Here is a 16,304-nt window from a genome sequence, read left to right as displayed (position 1 = left end):
GCTGGGGATGTAGCTCAATGATGAAGCACCCCAGGGTTCAATCCCCAGTACTTAAAAAGTAACTTGTACTTGAAAGAAATTATAATTCCACACTAAATTTGATATTAAGCTGAAAATGTTTAAGATTGTCAATAAAAAATTTTGTAGCTGAAAAAAGCTCAATCAGCCATACTACAGAAAGACTGAATTATCCTTCTATTCATCCTAGATAAAATTATATTATAAAACTGTCACCATATGAAGAAATGAACAAAGAGAATGCAGCCTAAAATCTCAGGGGAAAGCATTGAGCAGTTAATTAGTTAAAATATCATTTTTTTCTGAAAATTTCAGTGTTGTTAGTATTAGCCTTTCCAAATTTGAATTCATTTTTTAGATATAATTAGAATTTTATTACCCCTTTTCTAAAAGAAGGGGTTTTTTTTCAAAATTGTACATATATCAGACCTTAAAAAAAATCTGGATCTTCTTCTACTACAAAGAGATAGAAAGACACACACTCTAGGTAAAACCAGGTTTTGTGTGCATTTGGTTATGTTTCTATCTTGGCAAAGCTAAAATTGTGAAGGATTTCCTTCAGATGTAGGCAGAATCTCATTTTTAGCCAAGAAGGACTCAAAAGAGAATTAATCCTTGGAAGAGGGAAGACAATATTGGAGGGCAGATGAAGCACTATTACAGATGCCTGCGATTGATCTCTGGTCTCTGCTTCACCCTCTCCCACCATGATGCAGGATAAAAAGGGTTGTAGGATGCCCAGGAGCAAGGTAATGGGCTTTCTTTAAGGTGAATGGCAAATTGTCTATCAATTCAGAAACTGCAGCCCTGGCTACATGTTATTAAAAGTCCCTGAGCACTAATGGATATTGACCCAGCTTTCCAAAGGCAAAGTTGCAATTATTGTATGAATTTTCTCAAGCTGCCTTAGATCATGAACTACTTCTGAGCTCCATCTACTATTTATGTTTCCATTTGTACTGTCTGCAAAGGGACTCATGTCCAGTTCCTTCCTATTTTCCATCCTATTGTCCCAGAGGAGAACCTCTGAACAAGCACATAGGCAGCATTCCAAGCCCCTCTCCCTCCCCAGTGCTCATTAAGTTACCTCAATCCCTAGAACACTGTGTCCCAGGGATGCAGGATCTTGTGAGCCTATGACACTGAAGGAAATCTCCAGTGTTTGGGAGTTCAGCAGCAGTGATCTTTATACTTTAGCAACATGTTTTAGTTCTAAGTGACTTTTCCAAAAGCTTTCAATTATGTTTTTATGTTAATCTCAAAAATAGATGCACTCTAATAAAACCATGACACCAAACAACCAATTGCAGATATTAGTAGGCATCTAATAAATTCAAATAGTGAATTAAATGTCTTGATGATTAATTTTCTCAGTTGTTTATGGGCAAATTGACTGGTTAACAATAAAATATATTTATATATATATTATATGGCGATTTTTAGCAAAATATAAAACCTCATTCACATTATTTTATTTAACATGATTCTTCCAAGTTCTTATTTCTGACACTGCCCTTTCTCAAGGCATCTGTTTCAGTCAGATTCTTTGGTTTCCTGAGAGTGTGTTGCACTTTCTCACCTCCAGGCATTACTCCTGCTTTCTAACCTACTAAGGACACCTGCCCCATCCCATGCCCAACAAAAGCCTTTTATCTTTCAAGAACATAGTTCATTTCCTTGCTCAAGTTTTCTTCTCTTCAACACCATCTGAATATTCATAGTAGTTTTCTATCTATGAAATGATTTTGGAATTTAAATCATAGGAATTATTTTATCAGTTGAAATTATTTAATATTGTACCTTCTGTTTTTAAGCTAATTTATTCACTCTTTGATCTAAGATGACCAGAAATAAGAAGCAACTAATTCAAGATTAAATCAGTTAACATGAACTAAAATACCAAAGCAAAAGTAGATCTGCTTATCACAATTGTATTGAAAGTGGGTGGAGGAAAGAAACAAGAAGAGGACACAGGGAAATGGAGAGAAGGGTTCATTGGAGTTGTGAACAAGGGCTTGGAGCATTACAAGTCCTTTCACCTGTTGCATGAGATTCAAAAACATGTTTCAGAGCTGAAGATTGTGTTAGGACTCTTCATGACTCTAATGCAAGCAGGCATTTTGACTGTGTTTGGGCCATGAAAGGAAGAGGGCATCTGCTGAGACCACTGGGCAGTTCTCAGCAGTGCACCACAAATCTGTGTAGGAACCTAAAGGTGAAAGAATTGTTTCTATGCCAACCTATATAAAATGTGTGGACTTGCAAAACAGTTTCCCAAGATTCCTGCTTTCTTCCAAAAAGCCTGTTAGGTTTTTCATTTAACTGACAGTTTTTTCCTCTCTTTCCCAGGTCTGCTTTGTGAACCTGGATGTCAACAAGGATGCAAGCAGCACAGAGCACCTGCAGCAGGTAACACCTGGAAGCTGAACTCTCCAGGAGCTCACTGTAAGAGCTGCCCAATCTGACCCCATGCTTACGTGATGATGTTCATTTAAAGAGACTACAGTGAGAGGGCCTCACCACAGCTGCATCCCCAACCCTCCTTGCTACTTTCCCAGGACTTTGCCCTTCTTAACATTTGTAAAACTTGCTTTTCAGTGTCAGAACTGTCTTTAGTATGATCTTCCTCTGGCCCACCAGTGCCTCAATTTATCTGCTCTCTCCTTCCTTCACTCCCAACACCCAGTCTGAGGCAACTTTTTTATGTTTTTTTCTAAAACCTGAATGACACCAGCCAATCCCTCCTCTGACTCTTAGGTTGCTCCTTCCTGCTGCTTCCAGCAGACCCTAACCTTGACTTCTGTGTTTTACACCCATCTGGGGCTTGAACTTTATGGACCTTGTAGCAGCTTATGTTCCCAAGCATGTCCAAGGTTGTGAGAACCTTGGCGTGAATCCCTGACAGAACATAAGCACTTGGAGTTCTCCTCTGTTCTTTGGAAACAGTCTGCAGGACAATGGGAAGAATTAAGTGGTATGATAAGATTGTCATTCCATGCCCAAAGCTGACAGTCTGCCCTTGCCATTTGGTATAATACTGTTCAGAGTATACCATCTGCAGCTTGATTATCACAGAACGGTAGAAGGATTACTTAATTACTCAGTATCAGGTACCTAAGTACTCCATCCCCAATACTGACAATCACTCGGTTACTCTTATCATATTTTCTCCTGGTAATGTTGCACCAAAGCAACATGAACCCAGTTGTTCACACAGATATCCTTTACAAATCTTTACTACCCTCTAACTATCATCATCTGTGTATTTCTGGAAGAATTTTCAAGAGCAAGTGTACATACAATTTTATTTGATGGAATTATGGTGTCGAGTTCATTGAAAAGAGATCAGGGAGGATGAAAGCAAGCAGGCATGTCCAGAACCCTGTGAGTGATTTGAGACAATCTCCTGGCATGATGTGGAGCAGGCACATTGGCACTGATTTGTGCCAGCAACTAACTCTGGGCTGCTTCTGTATAAAATGAAAGCAATAATGGTACCTAGTATACACAGGACTGTCATGAGAATTAAATACAAAATGATGTAAGATATGGACAGTCTTTAGCACAGTGCTTGGTACACAAAGGAAAATCAATGTTAGTCATTATCTTTACCATTATTATTGTTATACAGAAAATCATTGGTGAACAATTCTTTGTTTGAAAGCTTAAGAAGGGAATTTTTCTACACTATTATTTATGTCTATTGTGTGGTATTAATTACTAAATGATCACTTTGGAAAATTTAGAGCTAAAGAGTTTCTAAAACTTAAATTTTCTATTCCAGTCTTAATTATTTTCTTAATATTTATGGTTTTTAGTTTTAGGTGGACACAATATCTTTATTTTATTTTTATGTGGTGTTGAGGATCGAACCCAGTGCCTGTGCATGACAGGCGAGTGCGCTACCGCTTGAGCCACATCCCCAGCCCCATATTCCAGTCTTAATTCTTATGTTTTTATTTTACATAATTTCTTCCAGTAATAGCTTTAATAGATTGAGCAATTTGAACTATGAGCACTTACATAAATAAATCATTTTTGCACATAAAATAGTTTGGGGGTTATCATTATGGAAGTGAAAAGAAATAATCTAAACTAATAAAGATTCTTGTTCTACAGAAACTGGTCAATGTTTCTCCAGATCTTCCAAAACTTATTAGCACCATGAACGTCCAACAACCAAAAGAAAATGAAATTGTCCTCCTGAGTGGGTTAGCATCTGGTAATCTCCAAGCAGATTTTGAAGTTTCACAGGTATGAAAGCTAAGTTCTTGATAAGACATTCACTTTGTACTATGTTATCCAAAGTCAGCTCAGTGCAGATTGATATGAACCCAAAACAGATGCCTCACATAAGCTCCTATACCATAAAAATCAACATAGTATTTATATTTGATAATAGTCTTTATTTGTATTTCTTCAAAATATTGTCCCTTGAAAATTGACAAAACTTATCTTGCATTAATTCTTAATTTCTAATATCTTCTCAAAAATCAATGATTCTCAGTTGTTCTTGAACTAGAGTAGACACATTGGGCAATGACTTTCTTGGTTTCTGAAATCTAGTAGATAACCAAAAACAGAATTTTCTTTTATTTTAGGAACATTACCAAACGTCCAACTCATAACATGTGATTTTGAGATCCTATAACATCATCTTTTTAGGTTCTATTTACTCCTTAGGAAATACCAAACTAGTAAAAGCTAGTAAATAAAGACCTGCAGTCCCAAGTTTCCTTGGACCCAAGAATAAAATCCCCAGACAAAAGAAATATTATTAAAATAAAACAGGAAATAAAATACTATTAATATGAATCAGTGCATTCATGTCCATTAATATTATATAAATCATCATCAAAACACTTACTTGAGGAAATATGGGTAAAGCTGTTCAATTTGCAATAAAAATATACACAAGGTCTCTTATAGTGATACATAACATAGCTCCAGATTAAAATAATGAGCATTTGCTTCCTACCATATTGTTCTTCCTTAGATTTTAGTTTTGCTCTCAATTTTGAAATCCTTTTTTTCTTCAATCTTTAAAAACCTTCAAAACATAGGAAGCCCAGCATTATTATAGCTCATCTCCAGATGATTCATGAGGATTTCTCCCCAGCCCAATACAATTTTCTAATTGAAACTCTCTAATAGCATTTTCCCTGAGCAGAGAGTCTAGGTTTATGGGAGAGGAAAAAAATAGAAAATCACTCTATATTATGAAAAACTATGGTGATCAGAAATAAGGTTCAAACCTGTGTTTCACAAGTATTAGAGCTGAAAGTCTATATCACCTCTACTGCTATGCCCTGGTAATGCATTTCTCTTTTCATCCCCTACCCCATTTAAAAGATTTTTACTTCACAGGGTGTGAAGCTCATTAATATAACACATGAAACTCCAGGTAAAGGAGCCCATATAGAAGACTGGCTCTCCTGGAAGCCAAAGCGTTTGCTCTTTTATAATAAATAAAAGCAGAAAGTCCTTGGCCTATGCATATATCTGCACCTTGGTATAATAGTTTTCTTTAATAAAGCAGGGATTCATTATCCATAACTGAATCTTGCTAACCAGAATATTGTTATAACTGAATAGACATCATTTTGAATTTGAAGCCAAACAATGTGGATCTTTCTGAGGTTGGTCTGTCCATCTATAATATTGGAATGGTAACAATTTCAACTTTGCGGGATTCATTTGAGGGATGACATAAAATAGGTAAAAAGCATATTGTTTAAAACAAACTTTAGTTTCTGTGACAAAGAAAAGGAGGTAGAGTTAAATCATAAGAAACCCGGCATTTTACAAAAATATACAATGAAACTATTTTCCAAAGAAAAAGAAAATCCAATTCCAGAGAAAATGGTTTATCTCCAAATTTCAAGCTTTGCAATAATGATTTTCTAAGTAATATGAAATGTCAATTAATAAGCAAGAAGGCTTTATTGATAGGTATTTATATATCTTTGATTTTGTAGCTACTAACAGGCATATATAGTATAGATTTTACAGGAATCTTAAGTCATTTTTAATTTATAAACAAATTGCAAATTATGTCTTTAAAACATAACAGAATAAAAACTTTGTTTCTAACTTCTTTATAACATCAACATTTCTTATTTTCTATTTTTTTTTTTTACCAAAGTGCCTTTTCTTTAAGGAACACTTTTTCTAAATTTTGGTAAATGCAGGTATTATTTGAAAACCCCAATTTCAAAGACTTCCAAAGACTCTATGAAAATTGATACTGACATTAATTGGACATGACCTTGAGTTGAACTTGCTAGACTGATTATCCTCAGGATTCTTAATTAAACATGATAGAAAATTGGCTTAAGCACAAAGAGAATATACTGTCTCACACAGCTAAGCAAATTCAGGGGACAGATTAGATGTGGGGATTGAGCAATGCCATCAAGACATGGATTTTCTCTTTTAGTCTCTTTTCTGCTTTCTCTCCATTGGTCTGATTATTCTACAAGTTCCTCCCACAAGGAGACAATAGCCCTTCAGGTTCAAGGTGAATTTAAAAAAAAAAAAAAGTCCCTTCCAACTGGCTCCCAGCAGGTCTTTTTGAGTCCTAGGAGCTCTTAAGTGCACCTGCTCATTTTTGAGCCAATCGCTGTGACCCGAGCAGTGCATGGTTCAGATTGGCCAGGCCTGAGTCACATGATCACCCTTGGAGTTGAAGATGAATAAACTCTATGTGAATTGTTTGGACAGTGAATGGGGCAGAATATGGTGCTCCACAGAGTATGAGAACCAGAGGACAAATGATGCTGGGTTAGAAAAGCATCAAATACCTTCTCTGAGATCAGAGAGAGTTGAGTGGTCAAGAACTCATTAAAGATCACTCATAAAATCATGTGGCTCATGCCTATAATTGCACCACCCGGGAGGCTTGAGCCCAGGAATTTTAGAGACCAGCGTGGGCAAGAAAGACTACATCTCAAAGAACAGACGACCAAACATGATTGGGATCGGGCATACTTTTTCTAAGAGCTATCAAGAATTGCTGGTAAGCTACCTCCCTCTTAAACATGCCACATCTCTGTATTATAGGGATCCCTGTCACTTCCTAAGTATCGCTTCACCTTTCTGCAATTTTCCAAAGCTACTACATCACTTTTAGGTACCACAACCTGTATGTTCCAATAGATCAGCAGTGTGGGGGCAGCAGAACCCCACTCTAGCCGACCCTAGCAAGGATTTCCTTGTTGAGGGATAGATTGGGTTTGGTTGTTTTGCACATTGAACTTTGTGACCTATTAAGATGGAGACAGCTGCAGAGGCAACCCAAGGTGTGTTATTCTGGGACGTCTGAATCGGTTGACCTAAGGTCTTGGCTAAGAATCCTAACCTCTGAGGAAGGTAATAAACAAGTCACATTGAATCTTTGACCCAGGAAATTAAAATATCAAAGGACATTTTTTTTTTTTGGTGACAAGCCTGAAACTTTCAGTAGGCCAGGCTTATTCCATTTCTCTTAACTTCAATTTTCTAGTCCAAAAAGTTGAGATTAAAAATAATAATAAACATTCTCAAAGGCTTGTAACAATAATGATTTGACAAAAAAAAATGGACGTACTTTGAAAAATACAAGGGACTATTCAAAAATTTTTCTTTCATATTCAAAAAAAAAAGAAAGAAAGAAGAGCATGGTAGAAAAAAAGCACCAAAATCAAAATTAAGTGTTAAGATGGAGTCCTAACACCAAGAGAAACCATCCAGTCACTAATTGGTGAGGCTGTGGGGGCAAAAAGGTAGAATAATATTGCAAGGATGATGTGGAGAATTGTCATAAATTCTTGAGAAGTTTTGTTTTCTCTTTATGTCTTTGTCTTTTCACCTCAATAAACTACTCCATTGCTTTTTTCTTATTCATATTTTTATCCATGGCTGAGACACTAGTAGGACATTATGCCCTGTCTCCCGGGGCAATTGTTTGATTCATATTTTCATCTCATGATGTACTTTACATATAATATGCATTCAGAAAATGTCTGGTATGTTCCACTTTAGTGTATTATGTCTAAATTCAGTGGAAGGAAAATTAATGAAGAGAGTTACCATTAATCTATAGAGTAGTTCCTTGTCATTCAGGGGATCATAGCCACTTTGTAAATTCAATAAAGCTATAAACCAATGCATTGCAAATGCTAATAACGTATGTAGAGATCCCCAATAGATTCCTTGAAAATGCAGCTTATAATATAGTGGGTCCTGGGTGAGTTCTAAGATGATACATTTCTAAGGAGCTTCCAAGAGAAGCCAAGGCTATGTATGAGTCCATAGTCCACACTTTTAAAAGCCAGATTGTGGACCACTTTCACTGAAAAAATGGCTCCAATCACATATGTACAGTGATGATGTTTTAACCAGCTTTGAATGTCTGTGACCAATATACCTGACAAGAACAACTTAAAGAAGGAAGAGTTTAGTTGGTTTACAATTTTAGGGGTTCTGTGCATGGTCAGCTGATTCCATAGCTCTGGGCCCAAGGTGAGACAGAATATCATGGTGAAAGATTCTGGTGAAAAAAAAAAAAAAAAAAAAAAAAAAAAAAAAAAAAAAAAAAAACACAGCTCAAGACATGGAAACCAGGAATCTTAGGGACCTCCACTCACCAAATAAGCGTAAATTCTAGAGGCGCATCTCTACAGTGATCTGCCACAATTACCACCCAGTGATTTCATATCAGTGGCTTATTTCACTGATTAGGTTATACCTCTCAAAACCTGATAATCTCACCTCTGAAAATTCTTTTATTGTCTCACATAAGCTTTTGTGGGACACCTCGTATCTCAACCATAACAGATGAATTCTATTTCCTAACATATAAAGATTCCAGAACCCCTTGGAGAATGATTGAACTTTTCATTTTATATTAATCTTTTCTAGAATAACTCTAGGTATAATGGTCAACTGAAAGTTGATAAATAATGTAACAAAAAAAGTAAGCTAATTTATGAAATACAGTACAAATGTCTGTGTGGACGTAGCCCTCTGTCACATTCCCTTCTCATAAACACACACATTCAGACTTGGGGACTCCAGAATGGCAAGCTCATTAGTAGTAGAACCAAGAAACTTCAACCTCAGATAAACATATGATTTAATAATTCTTTCTTCTAAATTGAGCATTGAAACGTAAAAATATTTTCCTCAAACATTTCAAATTCTACTTCAGAAAAAATCTATTTAGTGACCCCCTGAACATGAATTCTTATTTTCATTCAGAGAATTTTCACTTAAAATTTTTTCTTATGAGAATAAAAACCCATGCAGACATAATTCATTCTCATGATTTACTAATAATCTGTCCAGGAGCAATTGAAACTTTTAATTGCTATTTAACAAAAATAATATGTATAGATAAAATGTGTCCTGGAAAACAGGCATATGGTCCGAAGCCCTAGAACTGAACAGAATTAAACAGGTCTAACTGAGACACTGTGGGATAATTTGGGCCTTTTGGTCATTGTTTTCCCTGTACACCAGTTCCCAGAAGCTTTCTTTAAATTTCATGTTGACTCCTTCTTCAGATGAGCAGTACAAATGAAAAGATCTAACTCCAGTTGATAAAACATTGACTATGCATCCAAAATTCTGGCAGCACCTTCACTGAACATCATCAGGGCAGAGAAAGACATTGGCCTGAAGAGCTAGAACTCAATTTAATCAAAAGAAGCGACCCAGCCAGCATGCACACAACTTTTCCCAGGCTTCTTCCTGACTCCAGACCTTGGCTTCCTTTCCATAGAGCATTTAATCTGGGAACATTATCATGGTAAATTCTTTCTCTGCCCCTTTGAAACGCACATCATTTCCAGATTTAAGACCCAGGAATGTCTTTTTGCAGGAAGTAGGGGCCATCTCTTTGCAAAGCCCTCATCACAGATGTCAGTGCCCCATCTCCCAGTCTCTGTGGGACAGTTAGAACAGAACTCCTCTGTGCAACCTGCACCCAGTCATGAAACCAACTCTTGTCACAAAAAGCTTACTTTTACATTTACTTTGGGTCAAGCTCATTAGCAAAGGCCTTAGGCCTCCCCTTGTCCCCAGATCTCAAGTTTGTAGCCTTGTGTTTCAGTGCAGTTGTGATCTGAGTTCTGAATTCTCTCCCTTATTTAATAGCCTTGAATAAAATATCTCTTGCCTGTTGAACTTTTCATGATTCAATTTTTGCTTTCCCCAGGGAAAACCAAAATATGTAAAACAGCTTGTCCAATATCCCCTAAGTTAAGCTTTCTCCTTGGGTGCCTTGTGTTCCCAAATGCCACTTGAATTTTTTTCCAAGCAGCTCATCAACATAAGCCAGAAGATATTTGAAATATTTTTAAGATTTCCCACTCTTTTTATCAGGAGAGGTTGGTGCACAGTGGAAGGTCAGAAGCAATAGTGTTCTATTTTCCCTTTCAAACAGTGTCTTCTTTTCTCTCTGCTTGTAGTGCCCTTGGCTGCCAGATATCTGCTTGGTCCAATGTGCAAGAGGGAACAGACCGAACAGTACCAACTGCATCATCTTTGAAATCAACAAATTCTTGATTGGTCTGGAACTGGTGCAGGAGCGGCAGCACCACCTGGAAACAAATATCTTGAAACTGGAGGATGACACAAACTGCTCCTTGTCCTCAATCGAGGAAGACTTTCTCACTGCCTCTGAGCACTTGGAGGAGGAAAGCGAGGTGGAAGAATATAAGAATGGTGAGCACTTTTCAATAAGAACAATGCACATCCCGAAATTAGTCACCATACAAAAATGTCTGCGTGAGATTTCAGAAAAGTTTCAGTTTGGTTGACACAACACAATCTTACTTGCTAGGTTGTGAGAAGGAAGAAAGATAATGCTGGTGAAGATGCTGGTTAATGTACTTTGCAGACTTAGCAGTTGGATGGTTGCAGACTTCCAAAAGATGCCCTAGGGATGCTAAAGGAACTCTGTGTGGCTTAAGAGGAAATTTTCCTACCTGGCAGAGATGGAAGCTATTCCTGGGAGGACAGTTAGTTTCCCTAAGACTTCCATAAAAGGCAAATATTAGTTGGAGGCAAGTTGGACTGGCCTGAATTTGAATCCCAGAACTGTCACTTTAAGGCTGTGAGACCTAGGGTCATCAATCTAATCTTTTTGAGTCCCATTTACCTTATCTATTATTTGAGAGTACAATAGTGTCTATATCTACTGATCTTTGTGAGGATAGAAAGAGAGAATCCAGGAAAGTACTTAGCATTTATTTATTCAGCTGGTTCTGTTGACCCCTAGAGCTCAATTAATGGGTTCATCTTCCTCACCCTTAGCCATAGAGGAAAAACACCCCAGATTGCTTGCAATTATTGCTGGGCAAGTCCTACGCAAACTTCAGAGTAAATCTTTGCAACAAGGCCCACTATTGAGCTTGCTCTAAACATCCTCCTCTTTCCTCCTCTTTTCTTTTTACACATTAGAAAGCTCTAAGATGTAATTATCTGTGTTCCTGAATTTTTATTTCCCCTGAAAAATGGTGATCAGCCTTTAGTCCTTGCATCAAAAGCCACTTTGTTGGGTAGCATCCCATAATGGAGTTCAAAAGAACTTTAAGATTCACTTTTCCTAACAATATCCAGCCACGGAATGGGCTGAAGTGCTGATACATGCTACAACACAGATGCAGTATCCTCAGTGGAAGAAGCCAGTTGTAAAAGACTTCATATTGTAGGACTCCACTTATATGAAACATCCATAATAGACAAATCCTTGGAGATAAAAAAAAAAAAGAGTAGTGGTTGCCAAGAGGAAGGAGGGAATGGAAAACCAGTACAGGGTTTCTCATTGGGATGATGAAAATGCTCTGGAATTAAGTCATGGTGATAATTGTACAGCATTTTGAATGTGCTAGAAGTCACTGCATTGCCTTTTAATGGTTAAAATGGTTAATTTTGTTATGCTGATTTTATGTCAATTAAAAATGTGTAAAAATCTAAAAAAAAAGTTCACAATGTTTCATTTGAAGAAAAAAACAAATAAAAATAAGATAGTGCATTAAGGCAATTTTGGAAAGTAATTGTTATTTTAGACCCATGGCAACCTGATATTCAAAAAATAATAGTGGCCCTCATTTTCTCTTTATTAGGTTATGAAAATATAAATCTGTCAGCCAATGCTTTGGAAAGTAAAAAGCAAAAGAGAGTCACCCAAGAGGAACGGGATTACAACAAAGAAAAGTTGCTTTATGCTCTGGAAGACAAATGCATTAACAAATATTCACCTTTTATTAAAACAGAAGGATGTCTGGAAAAGGTAGCAGAGAACACAGGTTTGCAGAGTCTAGATCTTTCCACCAAGCCATCCCAGTGGAAGGGTGAAGCTATGGGGAATGAGCAACCAGCTACCAATTATTATTATTCAGAACATTGTAAAGGTCAAGTAGAAAAACCTCAGGCATTGTATATTCAAAGTGATGCTTATTTCTCCATGATGGTTAAGAAAGATGGACCTTCTGCATATGGTATTGTCACTGAACATGGCAACAGCCTAGATCCAGGAGATCATGAAGGTCCAAGAAACTCACTTCTTCCTATCCAAGATGGAGAAGCCACAACTGGCGAGTATGCTACAAATTTAGCAGAATCTGTGCTACAAGATGCATTTATCAGATTATCTCAGTCTCAACCTACACCAGCCCAGGAATCTGCAGTCAGTGTTTCTGTAGGAAGTGCTCTGCTTCCCACTAGCTGCTCAACAAAAGATGTAGTTGTCCCTCGGTCATGGGACGAGCTCCCCCAAATCGTCATAATGCAGAGTCCAGAAGGCAGTGATGCTGGCCCTGAACCAGGCATCTCTTCCTGGCCTGAGATGGAGGTCTCTATGGAAGCCGCAGGTGTCCTACCTGGAGAGGACCCCAGCAGACACCCTCAGAGTGCTGTAGAAGTAGCACTCGCCTGTGCAGCCACTGTGATTGGAACCATCTCCAGTCCACAGGCCACGGAAAGGTTCACAATGGAACAGGAATCCCTGGTAGCAAACTGTGCCCTGGGAGGCAATGGAGCACTTCAAGAGCAGGCATCTCAAGGACTCAAGGAGTCTTCCATCAGTGAATACTCCTTTCCATCAGCTTTGTGTGGCATGACTCAGGTGGCAAGTGCCGTAGCTGTCTGTGGTTTAGGTGAAAGGGAAGAAGTGACCTGTCCTGTATCCCCAAGTAGCTTCTTGCCTGCAACAGAAGATGCAGGAGCAATCCCTCCACTTTGTAGTTCATCAACAGAGAGGAATGTGGAGGTGGAGAAGGAAGCCATTGCAGAGGCTTTGCTCATAGAGGCCTCTCTGGTTTTAACTAGGCCACAGACCTACAGCAGCATTGGTGACCTCATGGAATCTGTGAACAGGAGCATCGTGGAATCTGCTTCAAAGTCTCAGATGCTGTGCTCAGAAAATATCCTGAGGAATGAACTGACACAGACCCTGTCCAATGTTATTCTGAAGCATTCCATTGATGAAGTTCACCAGAAAAATAAAATAACCCACCCCAACGATGGCAGGCTTTCATCTGAAACACTGGACGCCTTAATGGAAAGCACAAATCGACTGCTCCACAGTGTGATATGCTGCACGTTCAAGAAGATGAACCAGATAGTGCAGCTTGGTCAGTGTCCTCCTGTCCTTTCTAAGGAGACCATCAGATGGAGGGAAATGGAACCCCTAAGCTATCAGCCATTTGATCAGGTTGCTGGTCAAGCAGGCACAAAAGACACAGAATATGCCAGTGACCATCCACTTAGCAATGCACAAAGCACTAGTCTTGTCGCCAGTGATATTATGGACCTGAAGCAAGACAAGAGCCGAGTGAGGGCAGGCCTAATGGAGAACCCCACACTGCAATTTGAACTGTCCTGTAGTCGCAGAGTGCTGGACTCTACAACAGCTAAAACATCCTCCAAGGAAATGTGTATAGAAGGAACAGTGGGAGAAGACACAAAGGAGCTCCATCAGCCACCCAGGCACAAAGAGAAGGAACGCAGAGCCTCTTTCCAAGCAGAAAAGCTACCCACAGTGGACAAGTGTAGAAGCAGCTCCCAGGATGCGGAGGACAGTATCAATCCAAACACCCAAGAGAAGTACAGTAGTGTCATGCCACTAAATAATGAAGTTCAAGTTCACCTGTCCTTGTTAGGGGACGAGTTGGCGCTTCCTGCTCAATCCACAAAGCAGGCAGAGGACTACTGCATTACAGACTTTGCGGAAGAATTAGCAGAGACGGTTGTCTCCATGGCAACTGAAATCGCAGCAATCTGTCTTGACAACTCCTATGGAAAACAACCCTGGTTTTGCGCATGGAAAAGAGGGAATGAGTTTCTGGTGACCCCGAATGTATCCTGCCGACCCTTGAAGAGGAAGAAGGAAAGCCAGGGAGGTAGTAGCGGCTTGAGGAAGCACAAGCCTCCTCGGCTCAGTGAGATCAAGCGGAAAACGGATGAGCACCCCGAGCTTAAAGAGAAGCTGATGAACAGGGTGGTGGACGAGTCTATGAACCTCGAGGACATCCCCGATTCAGTCAATATTTTTGCAAACGAAGTGGCAGCCAAGATCATGAGCCTAACGGAGTTCTCCATGGTGGACGGCGTGTGGCAAGCCCAGAGCTATTCCCGGAATCGGTTACTGGGTGGCGACAGGTGGAACAGGCTGAAGGCCTCTAGCTGTGAAAGCATTCCGGAGGAGGACTCTGAGGCCAGGGCCTATGCCAACAGCCTGGGATTAAGGAGCACCTTAAGCCAGCCGGTCAGCAGGGCCAGCTCGGTCTCCAAGCAGTCAAGCTGCGAGAGCATCACCGATGAGTTTTCCAGGTTCATGGTCAACCAGATGGAAAACGAAGGGTGGGGATTTGAGTTGCTGCTGGATTACTATGCGGGCAAGAACGCCAGCAGCATTCTGAGCTCGGCGATGCAACAGGCGTGCAGGAAGAACGACCACCTTAGCGTGAGGCCGAGCTGCCCCTCTAAGCAGTCCAGCACCGAGAGCATAACTGAGGAGTTCTACAGGTACATGCTGAGGGACATTGAAAGAGAAAGCAGAGACGGCGCCTCCTCCAGAAGAAGCAGCCAGGATTGGACGTCAGGTTTACTGTCTCCCCCTGCACGATCCCCGCTGTGTTACAGACAGTCGTCCATGCCAGATACCAGGTCCCCCTGTGCCAGGTTAACAGTGAATGCGCCAGTCAAAGCCAACTCCTTAGATGGCTTTGCCCAAAACTGCCCACAGGATTTCACAAGCGTACAGCCCGTCAGCGGAGCTTCCTCCTCGGGTCTCTGCAAATCTGACTCTTGCTTGTATCGAAGAGGAGGGACTGACCAGATCACAAACATGTTGATTCATGAAACGTGGGCGAACTCAATTGAGGCTCTCATGAGAAAGAACAAAATTTTCATAGATGATGCAGAGGGGGCTGAAGCCGGTCCTAATCCCCGGGGTTCTCCCTTGCAAGGGGAGAAGTGTGCAGACAGAATAGCTGCCGGCAGAGTGCACAGCGGGCCGCCTTTACTTGTTCAGGAGTCTGTAGATTGCCGGAGGAAGGACTCTGTTACCGAGAGCAAACATCCCTCCGTGTCTTCTCCAAGCAAAACCGCTCCTCTTAAGAACCAGGTTGGCTTAGATTGTGCAAAGAAAACTTCCTCATGCTGTGGCGCTGGCCCTCTAAATCACACCTGGAGGTCATTATGCTCAAGGGACGTGCCTTTGATTCAGATTGAAACAGAGCAGAGAGAAGAGGATATCAGAGAACCTGAAGGAGAACCTGAATGCTTCCTATCCGAAAGTGGCGCCCCACAGGAAGCAGAAGAGCATTTGAGTCAAGACAAAGTCCCTGATGTGGCCAGAGGTGGAGATACAGCTGTGAGCACCTGCCAAAACCCTGGGTGAGTGAATCATCTCTTAGACTCCAAGGGGAGCACGCCAGCCACTGGAGTCTGCACCTTAATTAGTATTGGTTCTAAATCTTAAGACATATGGGGACTGTATTGATGCAAGAAATGAATTTCTTAGACTATAACTGATCTTCCTGAGTTAATATGCATTTATAATATAAGCTGGCAGTGAATTTTTTTTTAATTTTGAAAACAAATTAAATTAATTTATACCACAGAAGAAATAAGGTAGCTTTCCTCCCCTTTAAAACTAACATCCCGTGGTTGGCTACCTTTTAAAATGTATTCATGGTGATTTCAAGCCAAAAATATGTGTGTGTGTGTGTGTGTGTGTGTGTATATATATATATATATATATATATATATATATATATATATACATATATATATAT

General features: G+C 39.7%; 1 protein-coding gene across 10 annotated transcripts in view; it reads left to right on the top strand.

The window, feature by feature from the left end:
- LOC107138415 (SPHK1 interactor, AKAP domain containing) overlaps nt 1-16,304 on the top strand; it is a 164,740-nt gene that overhangs the window by 120,522 nt on the left and 27,914 nt on the right. For all 10 annotated transcript variants that reach the window (XM_048808668.1, XM_048808671.1, XM_048808664.1 and 7 more), the window contains 4 exons: nt 2,368-2,427; nt 4,138-4,272; nt 10,470-10,725; nt 12,129-15,903. In XM_048808668.1, the coding sequence (XP_048664625.1) occupies nt 2,368-2,427; nt 4,138-4,272; nt 10,470-10,725; nt 12,129-15,903 (4,226 nt within the window). The remainder of the gene's footprint in view (nt 1-2,367; nt 2,428-4,137; nt 4,273-10,469; nt 10,726-12,128; nt 15,904-16,304) is intronic.

Source organism: Marmota marmota, unplaced genomic scaffold (assembly GCF_001458135.2).
Source record: "Marmota marmota marmota unplaced genomic scaffold, marMar, whole genome shotgun sequence".
NCBI lineage: Eukaryota > Metazoa > Chordata > Mammalia > Rodentia > Sciuridae > Marmota > Marmota marmota.
The sequence above is the reverse complement of the archived record's forward strand: the minus strand, read 5'-3'. Positions and strand labels throughout refer to the sequence as shown.